General features: G+C 38.2%; 3 protein-coding genes across 5 annotated transcripts; 2 read left to right on the top strand and 1 right to left on the bottom strand.

Moving 5' to 3' along the window:
• Positions 1 to 762: 762 nt before the first annotated feature.
• On the top strand, positions 763 to 11,288 carry mgat1b (alpha-1,3-mannosyl-glycoprotein 2-beta-N-acetylglucosaminyltransferase b). 3 transcript variants are annotated; one of them, XR_008905994.1, is made up of 4 exons: positions 763 to 1,102; positions 7,024 to 7,928; positions 9,217 to 10,652; positions 11,053 to 11,288. XR_008905994.1 is itself a non-coding variant. In XM_056741990.1 (3 exons), exons 1-3 carry the CDS (start codon positions 1,093 to 1,095, stop codon positions 9,916 to 9,918), a joined length of 1,617 nt encoding a protein of 538 aa, XP_056597968.1. In that variant the 5' UTR covers positions 763 to 1,092; the 3' UTR covers positions 9,919 to 11,288. The 3 variants fall into 3 exon arrangements, 2 of the variants coding, with proteins under 2 accessions (XP_056597968.1, XP_056597969.1); XM_056741990.1 differs by having other exon boundaries at positions 9,217 to 11,288; XM_056741991.1 differs by lacking the exon at positions 763 to 1,102 and adding an exon at positions 3,055 to 3,121 and having other exon boundaries at positions 9,217 to 11,288.
• Positions 11,289 to 11,972: 684 nt separating this feature from the next.
• ddx39b (DEAD (Asp-Glu-Ala-Asp) box polypeptide 39B) lies at positions 11,973 to 21,336 on the bottom strand. Its single transcript, XM_056741282.1, has 11 exons — positions 21,257 to 21,336; positions 20,494 to 20,723; positions 20,265 to 20,392; positions 20,079 to 20,171; positions 18,813 to 18,996; positions 18,078 to 18,196; positions 14,008 to 14,139; positions 13,571 to 13,680; positions 13,347 to 13,491; positions 13,129 to 13,276; positions 11,973 to 12,508 (listed from the first exon to the last, which is right to left on the bottom strand). Exons 2-11 carry the CDS (start codon positions 20,720 to 20,722, stop codon positions 12,492 to 12,494), a joined length of 1,305 nt encoding a protein of 434 aa, XP_056597260.1. The 5' UTR covers position 20,723; positions 21,257 to 21,336; the 3' UTR covers positions 11,973 to 12,491.
• A 30-nt stretch (positions 21,337 to 21,366) lies between these two features.
• Positions 21,367 to 22,921, top strand: polr1h (RNA polymerase I subunit H). The gene is made up of 5 exons (XM_056741283.1): positions 21,367 to 21,506; positions 21,635 to 21,754; positions 21,884 to 21,987; positions 22,093 to 22,202; positions 22,709 to 22,921. The coding sequence occupies exons 2-5, from the start codon at positions 21,637 to 21,639 to the stop codon at positions 22,731 to 22,733; spliced, it is 357 nt and encodes a 118-aa protein (XP_056597261.1). The 5' UTR covers positions 21,367 to 21,506; positions 21,635 to 21,636; the 3' UTR covers positions 22,734 to 22,921.
• Positions 22,922 to 23,639: the final 718 nt, after the last annotated feature.

Genomic DNA, 23,639 nt, shown 5'->3' with positions numbered 1-23,639 from the left:
AGTTAGGTACAGTAAATTTTTGGAGTAGTGGTGCAACACCTGGCATATAAACACAAGCATGAAGCGAACATATAAGATATTTGATTCCAAAACATAGGTGTTTTTGTTTTATACCTAATTATATACAATTTTGTGAGCTGTTATATGATTCAAAGGAAAATAAATACAGGTTATATATAACACAACATATAATTCCATAAAGGTCTACTCAATATTAATGTTAAAGAAAAAATATAAGTGCCTCAGGTCTTGACAGGGCCCCCAAAATGATGAGTACGCCCCTGCTAAGAACAGTTGCGATAGAAAAGCTCACTGTGTTTCATCGGACGTACGCGGTGGCCCGAAATTAACTTCCTGTATGTGTTTGGTTATAATATTAAAAAAAATTAAATTGAATTTACATTAATGTTAATTTATATTAATATATATTCATTGTTGAGTAGTTCTATTAATGTAACTTAATACAGTAATTCTTTGCGGGGGATTTCTGGAAGTTTGGGCAACGTAATATTTGTGTTTGTTGTTGCCGCTCAAAACGTATTAACCCGGTCAAAATGTTTTATTTTTGCAAACCTTTGATTTTGAAATTAACATTTACACGTTTGCATTGTGACATTTTTTGTTTGGCGATAAAACAACTCAGCTACTCATAAACGCCTCGCGACGGTTGCTAAGGAATCTTGTTGCCAGGGAAATGGCGGAGGGGCGGGAAGCGCGAGGGGGGCGGGTCTTCCCTAATGGATCAATCCGGAAGTGGTAAATCTCTCTGACTACATACACAGAGAGCGGCGGCGTCAAATGCAGACACAATCAGTCCACAAGCGCATATACCGCCGGTAAAATAAGCGTCCGCAAAGCCTCAGCTCGCTATCTTATATCACTGCAGACTGGATATAATCTTACAACAGAGCGAGAAAAAGCACGCAGGGAAAGAGGAATGGACGACACCTTCACGAATGGAGAGATCGGAATATTGACAGCAGTGACGGGGAACGTTAAAGGGAATCTACGGAGGCGACGATGAAGAGAAGTCAAAAGTAAAGATACCTTCAGACGGCATCGTTTCGTTATTTTACCTCATCCTGGTGAGAGATGATGAAAGGTGAGAGAGAGGATGGCAGTCGTGGTTTGCGGTTCACGTCTGTATGGAATGTGTATGTTTTAGCTGCTGTTATTCACAATGATTATCCCGCGGTTAATGCAGAACGAGTTACCTGTTATATTAGCGATCTGAACATATGTGTGCGCTACGACTTTCAGACACGGGCATAAAGAGGACCCGTGTTTAAATCTAGCTTTATCCAGACAATATACATTGGATGATCTCCTCCTGTGGATTAAAAGGTAAAATAACATGTCCAGGTGCTGTGTGTGCCGGGAGAGTTTTAATCTCTTGCGAGGGTTTGTGTTCACAGACTTCAGTGAGTGGAACTCGAACACATTAAGTTGTGATGCCACGTCATTTACACGATACTATACACAGCTGAGGGTTGGTTGAGGACGGCGGAGAGGATTCGTAGATCAAACAATTATTATAATACTTGAAATCGAATACTGTTTTATGTAATTTAAAACTAAGTCATTGGTTATGTACCAATAACATATGTGTAAATTGGTAGTTCACAAATAACCTGACCATGTTTCTTATGGTGTGACAGCAAAATTCATAAAATCAATGGTTGATAATATATTATTTTATATTAATAAATGTTATATTTATCATATAAAACGGCATATCTTTATCTGTCAACTACCCATGTACAGTTCAATGTATCTGTGTAACTGTGCTAGGTACTTATCTTAAACGCATCCCATATTAGGTACATGGTTAGTTACCAGTATTATTTGGGTATGTATGTGCACATAATGTGAAAGTTTAACGTTTAAGCTGTAATATAAGAGGAATAATGGACTCTCCCTAATATACACATCACTAAATATATCCTAATCTTCAAGCGTAAAATGGGGTACTAGTGCATGTCCTACTGAAAGTCAAATAGGATCTTCAATTCTTTTGGGTTTCCTACACTGGTAAACAATTGACTAGAATATTAAAAATGACATGCCTAATGAAAGATATGTCGCTTTTCACATGGTTAACAACAATAAACTAATAATGATATGTCCTTTATCCTATAATTATTTTTGCACGTCTTTCCCCAAAATTGTTTTCAATTCAGATTGATGTTCAAACCAGTTGTCACTCCAGGTCCACATCAATAAAAAAGGCAAAACGGAAAGCTGTGAAGTTTTTAGACAAGCCTCCCATTTGTTGCTGTTACAGAGAATCACAACAAACAAAAGTATGCGATTGAGAAAGTTTGTTGAAAATGTTCATCTTTAAATTGGACAAACACATTAAAAAAAGCTGTAAAATTACAGTATTTCAGCCAGTCCAAAGATATCAGTTGACACGGAAGAAAGATCCTTTATGAAAATGGTTTCTGTGTTTAAACCATGGGAACCCACATGGTTTTGTTGTAGTAACTATAGTTTAAACATGGTATTTGTAATAAAAATGTGGGTTTATAAACGGTAATAAATATGCCAAAAATAAGATTGTAAGAATTTTTTTGCTGCCTTAAGCTTTTAATCAAGGTCTTTACTTCAACTCATCAAAGTCGATTAACCAATTTCAACTTTTTTGGTAAGTTGTATCAACTTAACCACTTGCCAAATTTTATTTAAACTAAAAACATACTTAATTGTACAATGCCGGAATGACAATTATTTTGGTTGGTGGCCTTATTTTTCTGATTTGTTATAAACTTCCATATTTCATAAAATGTCACATGACTCTAGCATTGTGCTATCCTTTAAAACATAATTTCTGAGCATGGATTTCTACATTAACACTCAGTGCTGTATAACAAGGAGTGAATGCATGCATCGCGTGTGTTTTTGTGAGTGCAGAAGGGTGTTGAGAGAAGTTTGGAGTGTTAACCGCTGGCATTGTTGGCTCTATGCATTGGGTACAGTTCTACTTCCCTCCCCTTTCCACTCTCCTCCCCTCCTCTCTCTCTCTCGCTCTCTCTCTCTTTCACTCATCCGCTATATACTGATCAGCTGCTTGTGAATAGCTGGAGGAGAGAAAGGGAAAATTGTCCCGCACCGTATCCAGGTAATGATAAACAAACCTCTCGTCCCTTTTACCCGTTTTGCGCCATCTGCTACCGAAAAGCAGATGTTTTAGCAACTTTTGGGGATCTTGTTTTGCTTCTGTGGTCTTTAAGCTTAATGCACTCTGGTGGTCTCTATATTTTTTTATACATCATACTTTCCCCATTACTCATTTGGCACAAAAAGTGTTTGTTTCTTCCTTGTTTTGAAAGTCTGTACAACCTTGCCTTGTGTTTCTTAAGATTTTAAGTTTACAAACACATTTCATTCCAGGTTTTTTTTTATGAAATCGTACACTTAAGACGTCTTAAAGAAAACAGTGCATGTATTTAGTCACTAAGAAGGTATTATGGGAAAGGTTTCAAACTTTTTAAACATCTCTGTGTGTCGTTCTTAATGTGGTTTTAGGGAGTTGCAACCTTTTAGACATCTTTGCTAACAAGGTTAAGTAAAGATTAGTAACCTGGATGCACTCAAAAGATTACAGAGGTTATTATTGGCTCAGCTAAATTTCTGAAGACACCTTTTCCGTGTGAAGTCCTGCATTACAGATGTACAATTATCTTTTTGTCGTCTTAATGTAACTCTCACAGGCTGTCTGTTATGTAAAACACATTTTAACCCATTAGGATTTGAGCACTGGTGGGTTATGAAGTGTGAATTCATTATGTTTTTGATAGAGATGAGCAGTTTGACATGTTTGGTCTACATTATGCAGAATGACGTGCAGTCTTGTTACCTAGGCTATCTTTGGACTGCTTAGTGTCTGTCACACACAATGAATGGACTTTGTCATTTCAAAGTTTCTCTCGCAGACCATCAGTAGTTCGGCTTGTGTATTTTAGAAAGTTTTTCACGTTTCAATGTTTTTTCACTTCAGTGCCTTACACCTTGGTTGTAAGTGTAACTTAGTCATCGTAGTTTCAGGCGATTGTAAACTTTATGACATTATGACTGTTTTTACAATAGTGAGAATTTTCTTGTGGAAACATACCATACACTTGATTCCCCGACCAACCTTTGAGTCAAAGTTTTTAAAATATTGTCACTGTCCTACCGAAAACTCGGATGTCCAAATTCGCAGTTTTTCAGCAAATGGGAAAAAACACTGTTTAAACGATTAAACACTTGGTAGACAAACTTGTCAAAAAACTAGTGACCCAAAATGAGTGACTAATAATAATGATTCATGACAAAACTAACAAAATGCAGAGATCTGAGGTTTCAAAATGACAGCAGCTAAAGCCAATTCATACCTTTCAATAGTCTGTAGAACCTTTTTTAACAACAAAAGAACGTTTTGTGCAATAGAAAAGCTTCTGTTAAATTTTATAGGAACCTTTTATTTGTATGAGTGTTGTCTGCGCTTCAGAGACAGATTCTGAAGTGCCAACATGCACTAGATAGATTCAAATGAGTACACGATTCTAATAACTAAATAATTAATGATGAATGTTGTGTAAAATAACCTCTTTTTAGCTTAAATATTCTATTGTCATTTTTGTTGTAGCCTACATGAAAAATACGATAAATTATATAAAAGGCATTAAACTGGTCATCGGTCACTTTGCTCTGCATTTGAAAAATCTATATGGGTCGACCACTTGAACAAATGACTAGTTTTGACCTTTGCACATGACACATTCCGTCTATTTGTCTTATTTGGCAATGTTTCATAATATTGGCTTCGATGCCACCACACACTGTCGTCCACCTGGATATTAGCTGTTTTCTGTCTTCGATTGAGTCTGCATAATTTTAACATCGAGCAGGCGTGCCGTGGGTTCCGTTTCTATTGCGAAAAGTGCTTACTCAAAACGCATTTATGACCTCGTAAATCTACACGGGAAACATCGGCAGTGCCACGTTTCTGTAGAACGGATGCATGTTTCAGTTCTGCCTGACTTTCAGCTTTAGTCAATGAGAAACCTCTGTTCAATGACCACACAGCATTGTAACATAAAACTTATCTTGGCACTAATAAAACGGGCATCTTTTAACCGATCTCTCTGAATTTCACTCTTGGGAATAGTAGACCTCATTTAAAAGCTAATTCCTGTCTGGTTTACAAACAATGTTCATCTGCCCTGTATAGAATAAACTAGCCCTTGCTTTCTAAGGACAATAAACTTGTCGGCTAAATGGGATGGTTTAGTTCTCATATGGGGTTTTTGGTTCAGTTCCCTAAATGTAAAAAATGCACCATTTTGCTTTCATGGTAATTATAGATGTTGCTCTGGCAAAGATGGAGCCGGGCGGTATGATGAAACCGTCAGTTTTAATTACTCTAGAGTACCCTCAACTTGTCAAAAGCGGTTTGTACGGTGCAGTTTGTCAAAGCATGCTGGGAAGTTTGTAATTCCTAAAGCCCTCCCATGGAGTTGGATGACTGAAATACACTCATTTGTGTTTTAGATGACTGCAGCAATGGCACAGATAAGATGTAGGGGAGACAGTTAGAGAATGAAAGATTTGAAGGCAATCAGATCACGTTACGCATCATTACGCGGTCCAGTATTTCCTCTTAAAGATGCACTATTTAGCCTTGTACTGGATGGGAATGTAGTTGCAGCTGTCATGGGAGATTAACATGCGAGTTAATGGTTTTAATGGGTGTTTTTACTTCAGTGGGACAGATAGGCTTGCATATACATTACATAGAGTTCTTACCTAATTGGCAAAACAGAACTGTATTTTTTATACAGTATATAAAACTAGTGATTGTCTGAACCAGTGTATGACCAAATCTGATGCAGATGGCAAATGACTGATATATATATATAATGCTAATATAGAATTCAACGAAACAAAATGATGATAATGCAAAAGCTAAAATAAAATATATTCTTATTTGTATAATGCACAATGTTAAGTGTTCCTTTGACAAACCTGTGTGGGTAGATTATGGAAGGTTAATGTTTGATATGTCAGCCGGCCACGATTATTGCCTGATGCAAATAATCTTAAAATGTGTTGGTGTGTCAGTGCCCTATATAGTTAGTCTGGTTTAATCTAATTTCCACTTCTATTTAATTCCCCTTTTTAGTAGGGCGGGATATATACATTTAATCTCATATTGTTCCAGATCAATCAATTCATATCTTAATATTTTTGCCCAGAGAATGAATTTGTTACTATTATATTAAACCACCTGTTTATATTTTACTGAACCCTTGTTGATAAGAGTCAAAAAATGTCAGTTAAGAAAAAAAATTATAAAAAAAAGGGAAATAAACATGCAAAATATTTTGAAAACCGCTGGTAAAAACTTAATTTTTTTCGTGTTAAGGTTGACATTTTCATGGAATTGCCCATTTGCTTTTCATTTAATGAACATGCAAGTGCTGCTTGAGTTACTAAAAGATATGGGTTGTGTGACCATCATTTGTATTGTTTATTTGTATTTTCGACTAATGTCAATCCAGTGCACCGAACTGCTGATTGGCTTCAAGGTTTTTTTGGTACTCGGCCCGACTTTGTCTAAAAAATGTAATTCGGAAATCGGACACACCGCCTTTAGTAATGACGGGTTACGTTATGTGTTGCATAAAGGGTATGCATGATATTCTGCTATTTAATCACTTCAGCACAATTTTCTTAATATCTAATATTCAATATATCGCCCTGCCCGACTGTAACTCTTGGTATACAGAGCCTTGGTCAACAAAATTATAAATTGAAGGTCCAGTGTATGAAATTTAGTGGCATCTAGCGGTGAGGTTGTGAATTGTTCTCTATATACCTCTAAAGACATAGTTATACATGTTATATTGCATTTCTGTCAATAGATCCTCCAAAAATTACACACTGGACCTTATTCATTTAGACCAGATCTGTAATGATGCCTGTAGTACTAAAGTGATTTTTTTTATTAATTTATATCTTTCTTTTCCTTTTTTGTAGCCTTTACTTCACTCCGGTCCCTCTTGTGGTGTCACTGGGCCATGGTTCGCAAGAAAGGATCTCTTATTTTGTGCGTAGCATTTCTGTTCATTGCCTGGAATGCCTTGCTCCTCCTCTTTTTATGGGGGAGGCCTCCCATCGGTCGACTCGGCGAGGGAGGTGGAGCCGAACCGGGAGCTGGAGAGGAGTGGGGAGCCGGAAAAGCAAAAATGGGCGGAGCCAACGGACTGGCCATCGAAGTGATCAGATTGGCCGAAGAAGTAGAATCGGAACTGGAGACTCAGAAAAAGCTTCTCAAACAGATACAGACTCACAGGGAATTGTGGGAACAGCAGAAAGAATTGGGCAAGAAGGAATCTGAGAACGCTAAAAAGGACAAGAACATTCAGGAGCCTAAAAAAACTCATCAGTTTCCTGCAGTACCTCTACATCGTAAAATTGTAGATGACACAAAAACTGTTGTGAAAAACGCACCTGTGGTTACACAACCTCATCCGGAAATAGAGGAGGGGAAAGCAGACCAAAAACAGGAAATGTCGGAAAATGAAGTAGACCTCACTAAACCTAGTCCTCAGATTATAATCTCAATTCTAGTCATAGCCTGTGACAGAGTAACAGTGAAGAGGAGTTTGGATAAATTGATACAGTACCGCCCATCTCCTGAGCTTTTCCCAATCATTGTCAGCCAGGACTGCGGACACGCAGATACGGCAAGGGTGATTGGCTCCTATGGTAGTCAGATAACCCACATTAGCCAACCGGATCTTGCCGACATTCCAGTACGACCCGATCACAGGAAGTTCCAGGGTTACTACAAGATTGCCAGGCACTACCGTTGGGCCTTGAATCAAGTGTTCAATGTCTTTGCTTACTCTACTGTCGTCATTGTGGAGGATGACCTGGAGGTAATGTCACATTGACATGAATGCATACATTTTTGTTTCACTCATTGTCATAATTGGCTTTTTGATTTTTATTTATTTAAATACTGTTATGGCTAAAGCTAAACCCGTATTTGAAATCGAGCAACACGTTTTCTCGCTGTGATTCACAGAGAAGAATTTTACTATGAGTTTATCTCTCGCTCCGAGGGAATATTTTGACTTCTCAATCCTTTGCTTTGAAGGCGTCACAGGTGAACTGATTACCAAGTATAAAAAGCACTCAAAAAACATTAAAGCCTGCTGATGTAACGGGTTCTCTGAAGAAAGGGATCAAGGTCCCCGTTAAATGAAGCTATTTAGGAAAAGTAACACGCTTCTGTGCATACATTTTATTGTGCCCTGATGGCGTAAGTCATTTACTCACCCTTATATCATTTCAAACCTATATGACTTTCTTTCATCTGTGGAACACAAGAAGATATTTTGAAGAACGTTGTACCAAACAAAATTGGCAGTCAATGACCTATTGCATGGACACAAAACCACTGAGACATTTCTCAAAAAACTTTTGGGTTCCACATAAGAAAGAGTCAGATACAAGTTTTCAGTACTGAAGTTTCCTTTAAAGGTCTGTGCCATAAAGCCAGATGTACTGTTATTCAGTTGCTATCTACAAAGTTGTCAACTTTAACAAGCTTGCCCAGCAAGACCCCATCCTTTTGCTCTATCTTGACAGTACTTGACCTGAAAGGGAGTTCTGGTCATAAAAGTTTATGCTAATGACAGTTCACTTGGCATTTCAGAACACAGACCCAAAATATCCAGCGTAGCTGGAAGCTTTTAGTCACATATTTCCAAAGTCTGTAGACGAGATAAACTCCTCTATCAACTAGTTGGTTGTTGGACACCCAACCTCCTAGTTTGCATAGTTAGTTCTGAGATTATTTATAAGGGAACACTTAAAAATTATTAGTGCGTTTCTATTGCCATTTTTGGTTCACCAATGGTTAAGTGATGCCGTGTGTAAAGGCTAAAGAATGTAATGACTGTGTAATTTCCATAAGGTTAGTTGAGTCTTCTTTTGCTCAGTCAACATTTACTCTATTCAAGTGACCTTTGGTTCATAGCTTTGCACACAAAAGAAAAGAGTTGTAATCCTTTAATACTGCTGACCGCTATAATCCAGGTTCAACCCCACAGATTAGCACATTTAACTGATCAATGGATTAACTGGGTCAGCCAAACACATCAAAGCTGCTAGAAACCTCAAATTACCTTGACATAAAACTGTTCTCATTTCGCCTTTCAGGTGGCCCCGGACTTTTTTGAGTATTTCCGTGCTCTCTACCCTATTTTGCATTCCGACCCTACCTTGTGGTGCGTTTCCGCATGGAATGATAACGGGCGGGAGGGGCTGGTGGACCCGGGCAAGACCGACCTGCTTTACCGAACGGATTTCTTTCCAGGCCTTGGATGGATGCTTTTAAAGGAAGTATGGGCAGAGTTGGAGCCCAAGTGGCCCAAGGCCTTCTGGGACGACTGGATGCGCCACCCCGAGCAACGAAAGGAGCGTTCGTGCATTCGTCCTGAGATCTCGCGGACTATAACGTTCGGCCGGAAAGGAGTCAGTTTGGGTCAATTTTTTGACCAGTATCTGCGCTACATAAAACTCAACATTGAATTAGTGCCTTTCACTAAACTGGACTTGTCTTATTTGGTCAGGGAGAGGTATGATGAAGTCTTTAACAAGGATGTCTACAGCGCTCCCTTGGTGAAGGTGGAGGAACTACAGCATGCCGGAAGCCTTAAGGGCTCCGGACCGTTTAGAGTTCAGTATTCCAGCAGAGACAGCTTTAAAGTGCTGGCACGCAATTTGGGAGCGATGGACGACTTGAAGTCAGGGGTTCCCCGCACTGGGTACAGGGGCGTAGTGAGTTTCATCTCCCGCGGGCGAAGAATTTATCTGGCACCGCATGAGGGCTGGACAAAATATGACACCAGCTGGAGCTGAGAGGGATGAGGTTCGGATGCGGACCACAAAAGGACAGAAAGACAAAACCCACAACTTATATTACAAGTTCAGGAGGAGAGAAACGGCCTCTCAAACCAAAGAAAACAGGCAGGGTGTGACAGATTGTGGAAAGATTAGCAGAAAGAAATGAGCGTAAACAGCAGGTTTGTTAAGAACACCAGGGCATGCTGGGAACAGCACATAAGAGGGCCCGTCGTACTATATTTGCGCTGCAATCCTTCAACAAACTGGCCTCGTGGAAAACGTTACGTCGAAACACCTCCACTGAATACTAAAAGTCTGATATGGGGTTTACTGTCCAGGTCACATTTCACCTTCAAAACAAATGAAATGATCATACGTATTTTCTGAGAACCATTTGAATGTCGTCATTTTCATAAAAAATGCATTTTGTTCCCCAAGTCTTCTTACCGTAATGCCGCAATCTTTAACTTTGGATTTATTTTGTAATTCTCAATGCTCAGTGATGATTTATTACTGAAATGCAGTTTTTATTGTTTAAATAATTACTGTGTAATGATCTTATTTAAATCAGCACTACAAGTTCTACTGTAATGTATTATTATAATTTAAATATCATTTTTTATTGCGCACTCCATCCAGGGTGTATCCTGCCTTGATGCCCGATGACTCCTGAGATAGGCGCAGGCTCCCCGTGACCCGAGGTAGTTCGGATAAGCGGTAGAAAATGGATGGATGGATTTTTTATTGCGGTAATGAGATTTGGGGATGCTTAATTGTACGCAAATGAGAAAATATGAATTGTCCTAAATTGGCTTAATTTTATTTATGGAAAATATTATGGCTCAATTATTTCTTTTGATTTTGGGGGTTAAATATGATCCGGAGTTTAGATTCATTTTGAAACTCTTGAGAGATTTTATTACCACCAGACATTCTAAATGAAATCATTTACACGTATATAAATGAAGATTACAGCCGTCTGATTTGACTGATGCATTCATACAAAACTCATTTTACCTTTTATGTAGCACCATTAAATCAATGAAGTTAAAACTTGTGCAGGGCTTGTGTTAACTGACATACCAAAACTCTGTGCCATTCTGTTAAAGTACTGTACTTGAACCTTTTTTTATCATTCTTCCTGTTAAGGGAGAGCTGTCATTGCATTTTAAAGATGATTGTGGGTTTGTTGCAAAACCACTGGTGAAGGATATCGCTTAGGATACGTCTTTATGGATGAACCAGAGGTGAGAGGGAACATTTTAATGAAACGTCTGGGAAAGAAAAGGTCTGATATTAATGCATATGCAGTATGAAGAAGTGTGAAACCACTGCCTGACATGTTTATAACTTTAATACATTGAGAATAAAACAGACTATTTTGATATTTGAGAACATGTCGTCGTTTTTTGTGTTTCACAAGCTTGAATCTCGGATCCCTCAAATGAGGTTAGTTACGTGTTTTATTTGTTCATGTTGTTGAAGCTGAAATCGTATATGACCACCTTCCACAGATCATTTATCTAAACGCCCAACATCAGCACTCATCCTGGCGCCATCGTGACACCTTTAACATGTCTGCTGCTCCAGATTTCCTTTCACGCTCCTCTCATGTCCTGTTGACTTCCTGTCTAATAGCTCTCCACTGTTGACTATCGTGTTCTCTTCCTGTTCTGTTACAGCCACCACCAGGTTTTGAAAAGCAAAAGGATGTGTGTTCTTGATAAAAAAAATATTATTATTTTGATTTTACTGACAGAGATATTGGGCTGTTACACAATATTTTTGCCTTTATGTTTTTCCTGGTCGTGAGAATTTGTAATTACTGTTATATTGCAGTATCCCTGATATCATCTATTCCTTGTGTAACCAGTTTAGTCACAAGAAAGAACATAGCTTTATGTCAGCTTTGGGTTGACTGCAAATTCACAAAATATTTAACGACTAAGAATTTGTCAATTTTGTTGGCTTTATAAGGGTCTAATTTTACTTTGGAAAGCACCGAGATAAGCTGAAAGTCTTGAAAAATATCATGAATAAATATACATAAATGACGGCACATCGACAACTGTTTGTAAATTAAACAAACATACTTTATTTGGTGTAACAAGCATTGAGTCGTTTAAACAAAGTGGCCATGGTTCTGACAACTCAAACGCTCAACACATTTTGTGTCGATGCCTGATTCACTGGTAACAGACGTTCACCTGCTACTAACCTTTTTAACGTCGAAACAATTTGACATCAATGCATTCAAATGTATGTTTCAAAACAATCCACAAACTCCTCCCCTATCGACAGTAAACACAAAATATGCCTCTTGATTTAGAAATAAATATGAACAAGCTGAACAGAACATTATCAGAATTTGGAGGAAAATATAAAAACACTCAAAAAATAACTGAACTGCTGAGGGGGCATTAGGCAACCCACCACAATATAAGATAACACTAAGTAGTTTATAATACTTGATGTATTCACGAACAGCTTAACAGTCTATGTGAAACACAACCTCTCAGTTGCTATCAAATGCTACAATGCCATGCATATTCCAGAGGAACCTTCGCTTCTTGCGTTCTTCTGCATTTTTATCGTGACTGTTCGACTAGGAGGAACAAATAAACAAGACAATCGATACATTAGAGATAATGATTCCACATGTGTAGATATTAATAAATTGTGTAAAGTAAGTCCCCGTGAAATGGAAGTTCTGATCGTTTCTACTTAAGAAATTAGACGCATTTCCGAGTGAAATGGAATTTCGAATGAGAAAAATAGTGGGTGTGGCTTTTCGTCTTTCCCTGCGATTTGATTGGATGTATAAAAACAGCCGTTGCATTTTAAAATGGAACTGGCAACAGAAAGATGAAGTGGAGGAGTTAACAGACGCTCCGCCCAAACCGTCTAAGATATGTCAATTAATATGTATAGTCAATACAAGACAGAAGTGCATTTGTTTAGTGCATTTAAAAAAAGAGAATATCCCAAATAGATAAACTATTTACAATAGACGCTGCAATGTTTGTTTTTAATTTCACTGGAAATTTAGATTTCAGAAATAAAACTTGTATTATGACATGATTCTCAGATTGTCACGTAGTGTCATACTTTGAGTTTTGGTTATATGCATCACAAAAGTGTATTGAATTCTTGAAAAACGTTCTTCAAAACTGCTTTTGATTGAAAAAACTATCTCTAAACACTCAATATTAAACTGTCACTTACTATATGACGAGATATCAATCTCCTCTGGAAGTTCACTGATGTTCACCTCAAACCTGTCCTGAACATCATTCAAAGTGCGGGCGTCACTTTCATCTGACACGAATGTGATGGCCAGACCTTTCGTTCCAAACCTGCCAGCTCTCGCCACCTGAAGAACAAGATGTTCAGGTAACAGAATCCTAAACAGATTACTTGCAAGTGGGTTGACCTGAACTGACCCTGTGTAGGTACGTGTCTGAATCTTCAGGCATGTCGTAGTTGAAGGCAATGTTGACTCTTTCGATGTCCATACCTCGGCCGAACAGGTTTGTGGCCACCAGGATCCGTCTCTGGAAATCTTTAAATTGCTGATATCGAGCCAGTCTGGGACAGTATCATCGGAGTGTGAATTTAAAATGTCCTCAAGATTTAGGTGTCTAACACTGGATATTGTGTTTCGTACCTTTCGTCTTGAGGCATTGCTCTATGAATAGCAATGGCCGGAAAGTTTTGCTCCACTAGCAGCTGAGCCAGAGCAATGCAACGCTGCACTGACTTCACAAAGATCACCACCTGCAAAACAAAACAGCTGTAACACTGTGCCTTACAACAAAACAATGCAAAAGTCGATGGTGATCACGGCTGTCAAGCAAGATTATAAAAAAATGCACACAAAGCTTTTGTGGATTTAGAAAATTGGAGAGGAAATGGAATTTAACATTTGGGATGCAGCACATTTAGGATGAAACAACATATTTACAATTCAACAGGCTGGATTTGTCCCTTTTTGGCCCAACGTTGGGTTAGAACAACCGAGTATATATATATACAGTATATTTACAGTACACACACAGTATTGTGAATGTCTTTTGTGTTTTTACTGTTGGACTCTGAAGATACCTGGTTGAACTCCAAAACATCCAGAAGATCAAAGAGCTTCCTGTTCTTCTCATTGTCCTTCAGCTTGACGTAGTACTGCTGGAGGCCGTGAAGCGTCAGCTTGGTCTCGTCGTCCACAAAAATTTCCATCGGCTAGGACAACCAGTGGAAGCAGGGGGTTGGTGAGGAAGGGTGTGCAGTTTCAGGGGGTAAATGTGGGGCGTTAAGAGTTTGTGAAGACAAACAGGAAATTTGACATAATGTAGAAGGTGCAGTTAATAATGTTAGAAGCATGTGAAAAGAGGAAGTGGCATTTATGAAAGTGAGATGGGTGGAGTAGTTGTTAGCATGGGCAACAAAGCACAATGAAAACGGGAACAAAAGAGGTATAAGGGAAAGATAGTTGGGGGAGATGAAAGTGACAAGGAGAACATGACGTAAGAGAGGACAGAGTTATGAAACAGAAGGAGAAAGAAGGGAAGAGAAGGTGTGGAGTCAGATACACCCTACCCTCCCTTCCCAAGCCAATGGGGACACAAACACACTTTCTGTCTCAGAAATGTCGATAAATGCTACCCTGGTGTCCTGGACTACTTTTAGCTATCAATATAAGCCTAAAATAATGACATCTGTGCTTTCCAAAATAAATGTTCAGACATTTTGAAGGATCTTGGACAAGTCCACAACGTAAAACCACCTCAATGAGCTGCTAAACACAAAATTTAGCAATTGTGTTTCACTTCAGTAATGTGAAGTATTTCTGAGTGAATCTGAATATCAATTGACCAAAAATGAGGGGCGTGGTTTCTTTCTAGTTTAAGTGCGAACTGACTTAATTTGGAAAAGTAGTTTCATTCAGAAATGAGATGTGGCAGCAGACTGACGATTGGAGGGAACGAATTAACTGATGTTCAGTCCAAACCATCAAACTGACATCATCAGAGAAGCATCCCCACTGGAAGTACAATTTTCAGATTTGATTTTGTCCTGGTATTACTTGTGTACAATTCGTTCGTTCGCATTATTGAAAAAAAGTGTCTTTGTAAGCTCTCTTTTAAAAGTTGAACTCCTAATACATGCCTAGTGAAAGTTTCAATTCATAAGTTTTTTTTGTACAACCACCGCAAATTTCAGTGTTGATAACTTCCTTTTTCCTACCATAAATCCTAACATAAGCTTTAAAAAATAACATTTATAATGTAAGCTATAATTTAAGCTATGTGTGATACAATTTTGTGGTAAGTATTGCCATTGAAAGAAATGTAAAAGAAAAGAAAACGGTGTAAAGTAATCTGCACTTTTGTTTTATAAATGGCAATATAGAAGCAAAAGTTACAGCGTTTTATACATTTTATATATACCTATATTTTATATAGACAATATTGCCTATTTTGTTTAAACATATTGGTCATAGTCACCACTCTACTTTGATGCCATTTAGTTTACACCAGAGTCAAACACGCTGGAGTGTCACGTGATTCATGGATTCTTCAGATAGTTCCAGGAAGTTATGTTTTCTCTTTAAATGCATTATTTATTTTATTTTTTATTCATTAAATAGCTTTCGTCTATAAATGGGTTAGAAGTTCACCTCAGTGGGTCTGTTTAGTCGCAACTCCATCTGCTACTAGTAACTTCCGGGAACTATTGAGTGCCTTCATGAACCGTTCCATTGGAGTCAACTAAGTTGACGCAACTCTCTCTCTTAATGGCTCTGGTTTACGGTTAAATCAATAATAAAATCCCTAACACTTTACTGTAAAATAATTATCTATTAACATTGGTTCATTTTTCGGTACTGTTTAGCGTGTTGACAAAATGTTTATATGCTCTCCCTCTTGTAAGTCAGCTTTTCAGAATTCATAAATCTTTGTTAACCTAAGTTAATGCCTATTAACTTGTTCATGACAGTTCGCTGTGCATTAACTAATGTTAACAACTACAATTTATGATTTTTTTATAATTGTATCAGTGGATGCTGAAATTAACATGAACTTAGATTAATAAATGCTGTAGACGTTCTTCTCATTGTTAGTTCATGTCAGCTAATGCATTAACTAACGTTAACAAATGCAACCCTATTGTGAGTGCTGCCATCAAATCATCAAATTCATCAAAGCCTATTTAAAATCTGCCTACTTTTTAACTGCATGTCTTGTTAAATGGTTTCACTCTGAAATGCATCACATTACGGAAGTGGATTGTAAAATGCCGTCTCATGCTGGCTTTAAATAACCCTCACAGTCTAACAAGTCAAACTCATCCACTAGATTAATCGAATGCTGTTAATTATGCATTCAATTAAATCCTTGTCTAAACAACAGATGTTACCTGCATATCTATACAGATACTGTAATAAACTCGTGTTTCAGGATATGTGCTTTTAATTCTAAACTAAACTTCATCTGTCGCTACATAAACACCTCTGCACTTACCTTATGAGATCTTTTAGAAAAATCTATACTATAACTCACTATCTGTGAAACATTCAATGAACTCATCCAACATGAATTATCAATAGCAAAGCTGGTGTCTCTAAAGATAGTACTGCTGACCTCAAATCAGTGTATTAATCTGCATTTATTATTGATGTACTCACTAAATGAGCACTGAGCCTGATAGTATGTCCGTGTGGAATTAGTGTCCGTGTATGCGAAGAATTGAATCATATTAGGGGAATTTTGGTGGGAGGGGCATAACTTAAGAACATTTTGTATGGACACGCCCCCTCACAAATGTGCAAAGTGGGGTCGTTCAGAAAAGGCTGAGTTTAGTTTCACTTTCTTTCGAAATTTCTTTTCGACACACCTTCCGTTTCTATAAGAACTCAAGCTGTCAGCGAACACGTCTGCCTGCACCCGCGCATCTCTCCTCTCTCCTCTACGTTTCTCCATCGTCTCATCCCTCTCGCTCCAGTCTTCCGCAGCTTAATCCTCCCTTTCCCTTTCTGTTCCCTGACACCCGCGCATTCTTTCTCCTCCGCTCCAGGACGTTTTTATTGCCTTGAGTTTAACTAGGTTACAGCATGATGTGTTTTCTCGGGGGCAGATGAGGTGCTAATCAGAAAGCCTAGCGTGTCAACTGGATTGATGAAGAGCGGCTCTCAGATACGTCAGTTCACTTCAACCTGTTATTACTGCCGACGGCTGAATTTTATGCTTCAATCTTTTCTTCTAAATGGAGACGATACAATTGTGTTTTCTGCTTTGTTAAAGTTTAATTAACTCTGCTGCCCTAAGTGCCAGTACTGTGAATTTTAATGCCAGCCGCCGGACACGCTTGTTTTATTGGTGCCATTCTTTATAGGTTTTAGTTTTGGGCCCCATTTAAAGTCTCTGATAGTTGGCAACAGAACTCACGTTGCAATGTACTTCTTTTCATAAAGGGTCATTTAAAGTGAATCTCGAGCAAAAACTAAATTTGTCTTGGCAAGAGGCTTGATGGTAATGTGGGCTTTTCTTTATGGTGATCTGAAAGTCTGAATTATGCATAAACGATTGGGTTGTAAAAAAAAGAAAGAATTTGTCATTAATTATTCCCCCTCATGCGGTTCATAACCTGTTCATTTCTCTATCGCTCTGGAAAACAAAAAAAAGATATTTTGAGAAATGTCTTAGTGTTTTGTGTCCAAACAGTGAAACTCAATGGAAGCCAGTGGAAGCCAGATAGTTCTTCAAAATATCTTCTTTTGTGTTCTGCAGAAGAAATAAAGTCATGCAGCTTTGGATTGACATTTGGGCGAATAAATGATGAGATTTTTCATTTTGAGGTGAACTATCATTTAGTATTAATCTGTACTAAACGGACTCTTGGACTTGCTGAATGTGATGGATGTTGGCCGCAAACCGAGGGTCACGGGTGCCAAATGTTGACACAGCATTGCCGTCAGAGGCAGGGATTAAGGGTTTAGCATCTTTTCGCTAACAGTCTGTGATTTCAAGCGGGCAGGTCAGAGGGGCGTTTAGCGTTACGATCTCTCAGGGAGGCCGTAAGGGGGTCCCGCTCCTGACCCGCTCCGTCAGGTATGTATGAGGTGGTCTCGTGAAGGGAAGGAGCTGTTGACATGGTAGATGTAGGAGAGGCGTAATTACATCTTGCATGAACTTTCTGCAGACGGGACGGATCTCTTTGCTCAGGGTCGCACTGAACATCATGACCTGCTTCTCATGAGGGGTCATGCGAAAGATTTCCTGGACGTCACGTCGCATGTCTGCACAAAAAAGTTAAAGCATATCAGTTTAAAAAGCAAATGACTTAATGGAATATTGAGATCATAAGCAAATTATTACAGATGTCCACAGACCCCCAGTGATTTTTTCTGAAAATTATTTACTTACCCTCATGTTGTTTCAAACCTGTGTGCATTTTATTGTTCAACTGAATACAAAATAAGTTATTTGTAAGAATGTTTGTAACCGAACAGTTCTGGGGCACCATTGACTTCCATAGTAGGAAACAAAATTACTATGGTAGTCAATTGTGCCCCAGAACGGGTTGGTTTCCAACACTATTTTAAATATCTTCTTTTGTGTTCAACAGAACAAAGTAATTTAAACAAACTTGAAACAACTTGAGGGTGAGTAAATGATGACAGAATTTTCATTTTTGGGTGAACTATCCCTTTAAGAGCAGGTAAATCAGTAGCAAATAAACTAAAGCCTACAAGTCAGACTTTATGTTAACACAAATTGTGTGTAAAAAATTAATTTCTTATTTTTAAAGTAAAATAAAAGTATTTTTAAAGCACAGTTTATAATACTTATTGCAATGTGGACCGGATTTTAAGCCACAAATCCGGTTTTATGAATACACAGCGGGTCGCTCACCAAGTTGTTCCAGCATCTTGTCACATTCGTCCAGGATGAAGTGCTTGATGTGTCTCAGGTTGAGGCTCTTGTTCCGGGACAGAGCTAGTATCCGACCAGGGGTGCCCACCACCACGTGAGGGCTCTCTCTCTTCAACACCTCCTCATCCTTCTTTATGGATAAACCACCAAAAAACACTGCCACCTGTGGGAGAGAGGGAGCACGCAGACAAACCCAATGTGAGAAAGTCTTCCTGATGATTATGGAAACCTCACAGCTGGTCATATCCTTTATATGCAAAATTTACAAATGACACAGTTCCCACTGAGGGAGGTCAAAAGTTTGGTGTACCTTCTTAAAAAACACAAAGTCTGCAGCTTGGTCAGCTACCTTCTTTTCTATCTGTGATTAACAACCTTGAGCGAAGGACAGGCATATTGACGCTCACACTATTTCTCTTTGGTCTTGTTTACACCTGTTGTGACCATCTGTACTATCAATATGGGTGTGAATAAGAAAATATTTAATGACTAGAAATGAGCATATACATTTTGTGTTTTTATATTTAACTAATCCCCTGATGATAGAGTGTAGACATCAGAAAAATAATATGTCTATGTACGAGTTTTCTATTTCGAAAGAGAAGCGTTGTTGATGTGACAAAAATGAAGGCGCATTTTTGTCGAAACTTTGTAGGATTTTTGTGAATTAAAATGTACAAACCAGAAGCAATAATACCCAACAGAAAGAAAAAGCACTTTACAGAACACATATGTGTCCATTTATGTGGAATGTGGACCTTTGTGGTTGTGACAATTCTGTTATGGATGTCATGTGTCACCAGATTATGGAAATCTATGCTTAACACAAAAACTACTTTAAAAACTTTAAAGGGATAGTTCACCCAAAAGAATGAAAATTATGTCATCAATTACTCCAAACCTGTATACATTTCTTTGTCAGTAACCAAATAGATCTCATCCCCTATTTACGGCCATACTAGGGAATATACATACTACTGGAGTAAATGGGGGATGAGATCTGTTTGCTTACTGACATTCTAACAAATGTCTTCCTTTTTGTTAAGCAGAACAAAGAATGTATACAGGTTTGGAACAACCTAAACGTGAGTAACGGATGACAGAATTTTCATTTTGGGGTGAAATTTCCCTTTAAGAAAGACATCATATGAGTATTTAAACCAGCAAATATCGATTTAGCATCTCACTGTGAACGGACAATCAGGCATTGCTCATTTATTGATCATCGAAAGCATGCAGTCTTACCTTGACACTGGGCATGTATTTGGAAAAGCGTTCATACTCTTTGCTGATCTGGAACGCCAGCTCTCTGGTATGGCACATGACTAACACCGACACCTGGGTGAAGGAATCATAGGTATCCCTGTTACACTTAGAAAAAGTCCCTTTCATTATGTTTTATTTTGTCCACATTTAGAAAAGAGCTGTTACCTGACCAGTCACTGGCTCCAGCTGCTGAAGGGTGGCCAACACAAAGACAGCAGTCTTACCCATTCCAGACTTGGCCTGACATAATACATCCATTCCCAATATCGCCTGAGGAATACACTCATGCTGGACTGGGAGAAAAAGACGAATCAGAAAGATATTATTAAACCCGACATGAAAGAATCTTACATCAACACATGAATCAAAAAGGCTATGGTTTGGAAATGCTCACCCTCAGATGGGTGTTCGAATCCACAGTCCACTATGGCTCTCAAGAGCTCGGGCTTAAGAAGGAAATCTCGGAATCCTGAGGAGTGGATGGACACGTATGACCCTTTGACCCCTTCCTTCCTGATGGATATGGTCCCTTCGTGGCCAATTACCACGTCTCCAGGACCGGTCGCGTCCACCTCATCCTCCTCGTAGTCTAAAAGCTCGTTCTCAACGTCGTTCTCAGTCATCCTGCATATTGAGCAGTATAATAATATCCATCATGTTTTATTTATGAGACAGAGAAAATCAAATAGATTTAACAGTATACCAAAAAAGAAACTAAATATAACAAGAAAAAAAGGTCTTGCCTTGCAACTATATTCACTTATTAGATATTAATTAATTAATATGTTTATATATATATATATTGTAAAAGCATAGTAAAGCTTATCAAGATCACCCAATTTATACAAATTTAAACAATTCAAACAAATTTTCTGTAATAAATGTATATATTAAACATATAAACAAACTAAACGAACGATTTATTTAAAAGTTGTGTTTTGAGTAAATTATTAACAAGGCAGGGCGCCTTAGCTAATTATAATATATCAAATATATCAGCTGCAGCTATCCATTAGCTCAAGAGATCAAGAGATACAACGAGGCAAACCATTGAGTCTAAAACTAATTTACGTGTGTTTTCTGACGGACGATAAAGTCAACATTATTTACAGTATTGGTTTTCTCATTTTGTTTTCGAACGAAACGATCGCAGTTACCTTAAAATACTGTAGTGTATGAAGCAGATGGTGAATTTCACTACACCTTCAGGACAGTTGGCGGTGACGTCATCGGCGTGCGTCGAATTCGCTCTTTTAGTGAAGGACCACGTGATGCTCGAGTGCCTTGCGTGAAGATTTGTTTTGGAGACGTTTTGACGTTGTTTGTGTTGTTCAAAAGCTTAGAGGATTTACTAGAAGACGTTTGTTTATGTGCTTTCAGAAAAAGTGACTTTAGGGACACAGAATAGTAAGTTTTGGTCATGTGTGGACGGCTGTCACTATCGTGAACACGTGTTGTTAATGTTGTTGAAGAGTAGAGTTGTGTGTTGTAATTCGGATTCGTTATAAGTGATCCACATGTCTTCGTGTTTCCAGCAATGTCATGTTTTAGAGCTGATCTCAACTTTTGTCCTGAGTGTGGAAACATTCTGCCATTACCTGGTTTCCACAATTCTATCATCTGTCCTCGATGTTCCTTCAGTATCCCTGTTAAAGGTGAGAGTTGATAACGTTATACCATGCAATAACATGATTTATAATTTATTTAATTGTCATGCTATGCTTTTGGTAGCAAACTGAAGCAAAGATTTATAATGAAGCAGTTTCATTCATTCTCTTTGGCAGACATATTAGGTCATGTTATTAAGTCATCCGTGGTGTTTAATCCACTGGATCAGAGTTCCAGCACTGTTGATAGTGAAGTTGATGCAGAACTGAAGGGACCCATTGTAAGTAATTTTGTAACGCTCATCTATCAGAATAATAATGTAAATATATACCTATTGATTTAGCATGATTTTCACCTGATGTCCTGCATCCTTTCTAACAAACAGATTGACAGGAGGTGCTCTCGCTGTAATAAAGAGGGAATGGTGTATCACACGAGACAGATGAGATCTGCTGATGAAGGCCAGACTGTGTTCTTCACCTGCATACATTGCAGGTAACATATTGTCCATTCTAACTAAACCCTAAAGGCGCCATTTCAAAATTGAAATATGGATCTTAACGGATAGTTCACCCAAAAACTCAACCTCTAAATGTCTTTGTTTCTGCTGAACATAAAGAAATTGGGAAGAATGTGAGTAACAAAACAGATCTCATCCCCCATTATCTGCCATGGTAGAGAAAATAAATACTATGGGAGTCAATGGGAAATCAGATCTGTTTGGTTACTGACATTCTTCCAAAAAGCCTCCTTTGTGTTTAGCAAAACAAAGAAACCTATACCGGTTTGGAACAATCTGATGGTGAGTAAATGATGACAGAGTTTTCACTTTTGGGTGAACTATCAGTTTAATACTGTTGTTAAGATCAAATCTATAACTAATAGGAATAGAAGATGGATCAGCGCTCCTTCTTTTATAATGACTAATTCCTGTTGATAGTAAACAAACTCTCACTGATGTGATACATTTTTCTATGTTTTTTGACTGCTCTACGTTACAGGTATCAAGAAAAGGAAGACTCCTAAGAAAACGCATCACCTCTCCAGCTGTCCAGTTGTTATTATCGTCAACATTATGTTGGCAGTATTGTAAACTGTAAACTTACAGTTAAATACATGTTTGGAATTTTTTTATTGCAATCCCAAAATACAATTAGCATCCCTTTTGTTTTATAAACATTGTAGCTTATTAAAAAATAAAGTATTTATCAGAATCAGAATTCGCTTTTTTTGACCAAATGTGTGCAAACACACAAGGAATTTGTATTGGGATTTTTTTAAGCACTTGGTACTTACTTGTCACATGAAATACTGGAAGAACAATTGGCATGTATAAAGAAGTAAAATACTACTATGGTAATATCACTAATAACAATAATGTGCAATAATATTTGGAACAGATGATTTATGTACAGACTTGCCCATTTACAGTATAAACATCTATAATTAAAAGAAAGAGAGGTGGTCATTAGGAGTGGAACAATAAATTACACAGAAAAATAAACGGGTAGTAATTTCTGTTGTAGCTGTTGAAGAAAGTGCAACCTCTGCTGGCCCTTTTTCACAATGGAGTCTAAGTGAATGTTCCATCTGTCTCTGTTCCTCCTACCAACGTATAAACCACTGTTCTGCACACAAAGACCACCCAGAAAGTCAGTCAAAGTATGGATTAAAGAAGCCACTGCAGCCCTGCAGGTCTGTTTTGAAGACACAGACCTGGAGGGACACACGTCAGCTGTTCTCTCCTACATAAACTTCTGTGCTGAGACGAGGACTGTGAAAGTATTCCCAAACCAAAATAACGTTGTTTGACAGCAAGGTTAGAACCCTGCCTAGAACGCGGGATGCTGCTTTTAAATCATGGGGCCTACAAAGACTCCCGGAGCAAACTAAAGAACGGCATCCGGGAAGCAAAAGGCAGGTACAAGCAGC

The sequence above is a fragment of the Triplophysa dalaica genome, chromosome 25, assembly GCF_015846415.1.
Source record: "Triplophysa dalaica isolate WHDGS20190420 chromosome 25, ASM1584641v1, whole genome shotgun sequence".
Classification (NCBI taxonomy): Eukaryota; Metazoa; Chordata; class Actinopteri; order Cypriniformes; family Nemacheilidae; genus Triplophysa; species Triplophysa dalaica.
The sequence above is the reverse complement of the archived record's forward strand: the minus strand, read 5'-3'. Positions and strand labels throughout refer to the sequence as shown.

Excerpts from the sequence above, each read along its gene's own strand:
- mgat1b (XM_056741990.1), top strand. Across the intron at positions 7,929-9,216 it reads TTGTGGAGGATGACCTGGAG|GTGGCCCCGGACTTTTTTGA; the intron begins GTAATGTCACAT and ends TTCGCCTTTCAG.
- ddx39b (XM_056741282.1), bottom strand. The coding sequence starts at position 20,722 with ATGACTGAGAACGACGTTGAGAACGAGCTTTTAGACTACGAGGAGGAT. Across the intron at positions 20,172-20,264 it reads TGGAGCCAGTGACTGGTCAG|GTGTCGGTGTTAGTCATGTG; the intron begins GTAACAGCTCTT and ends TCCTTCACCCAG. Across the intron at positions 13,492-13,570 it reads GCAATGCCTCAAGACGAAAG|ACTGGCTCGATATCAGCAAT; the intron begins GTACGAAACACA and ends ATACTGTCCCAG.
- polr1h (XM_056741283.1), top strand. The coding sequence starts at position 21,637 with ATGTCATGTTTTAGAGCTGATCTCAACTTTTGTCCTGAGTGTGGAAAC. Across the intron at positions 21,755-21,883 it reads CTTCAGTATCCCTGTTAAAG|ACATATTAGGTCATGTTATT; the intron begins GTGAGAGTTGAT and ends TCTCTTTGGCAG. Across the intron at positions 22,203-22,708 it reads TTCACCTGCATACATTGCAG|GTATCAAGAAAAGGAAGACT; the intron begins GTAACATATTGT and ends TCTACGTTACAG.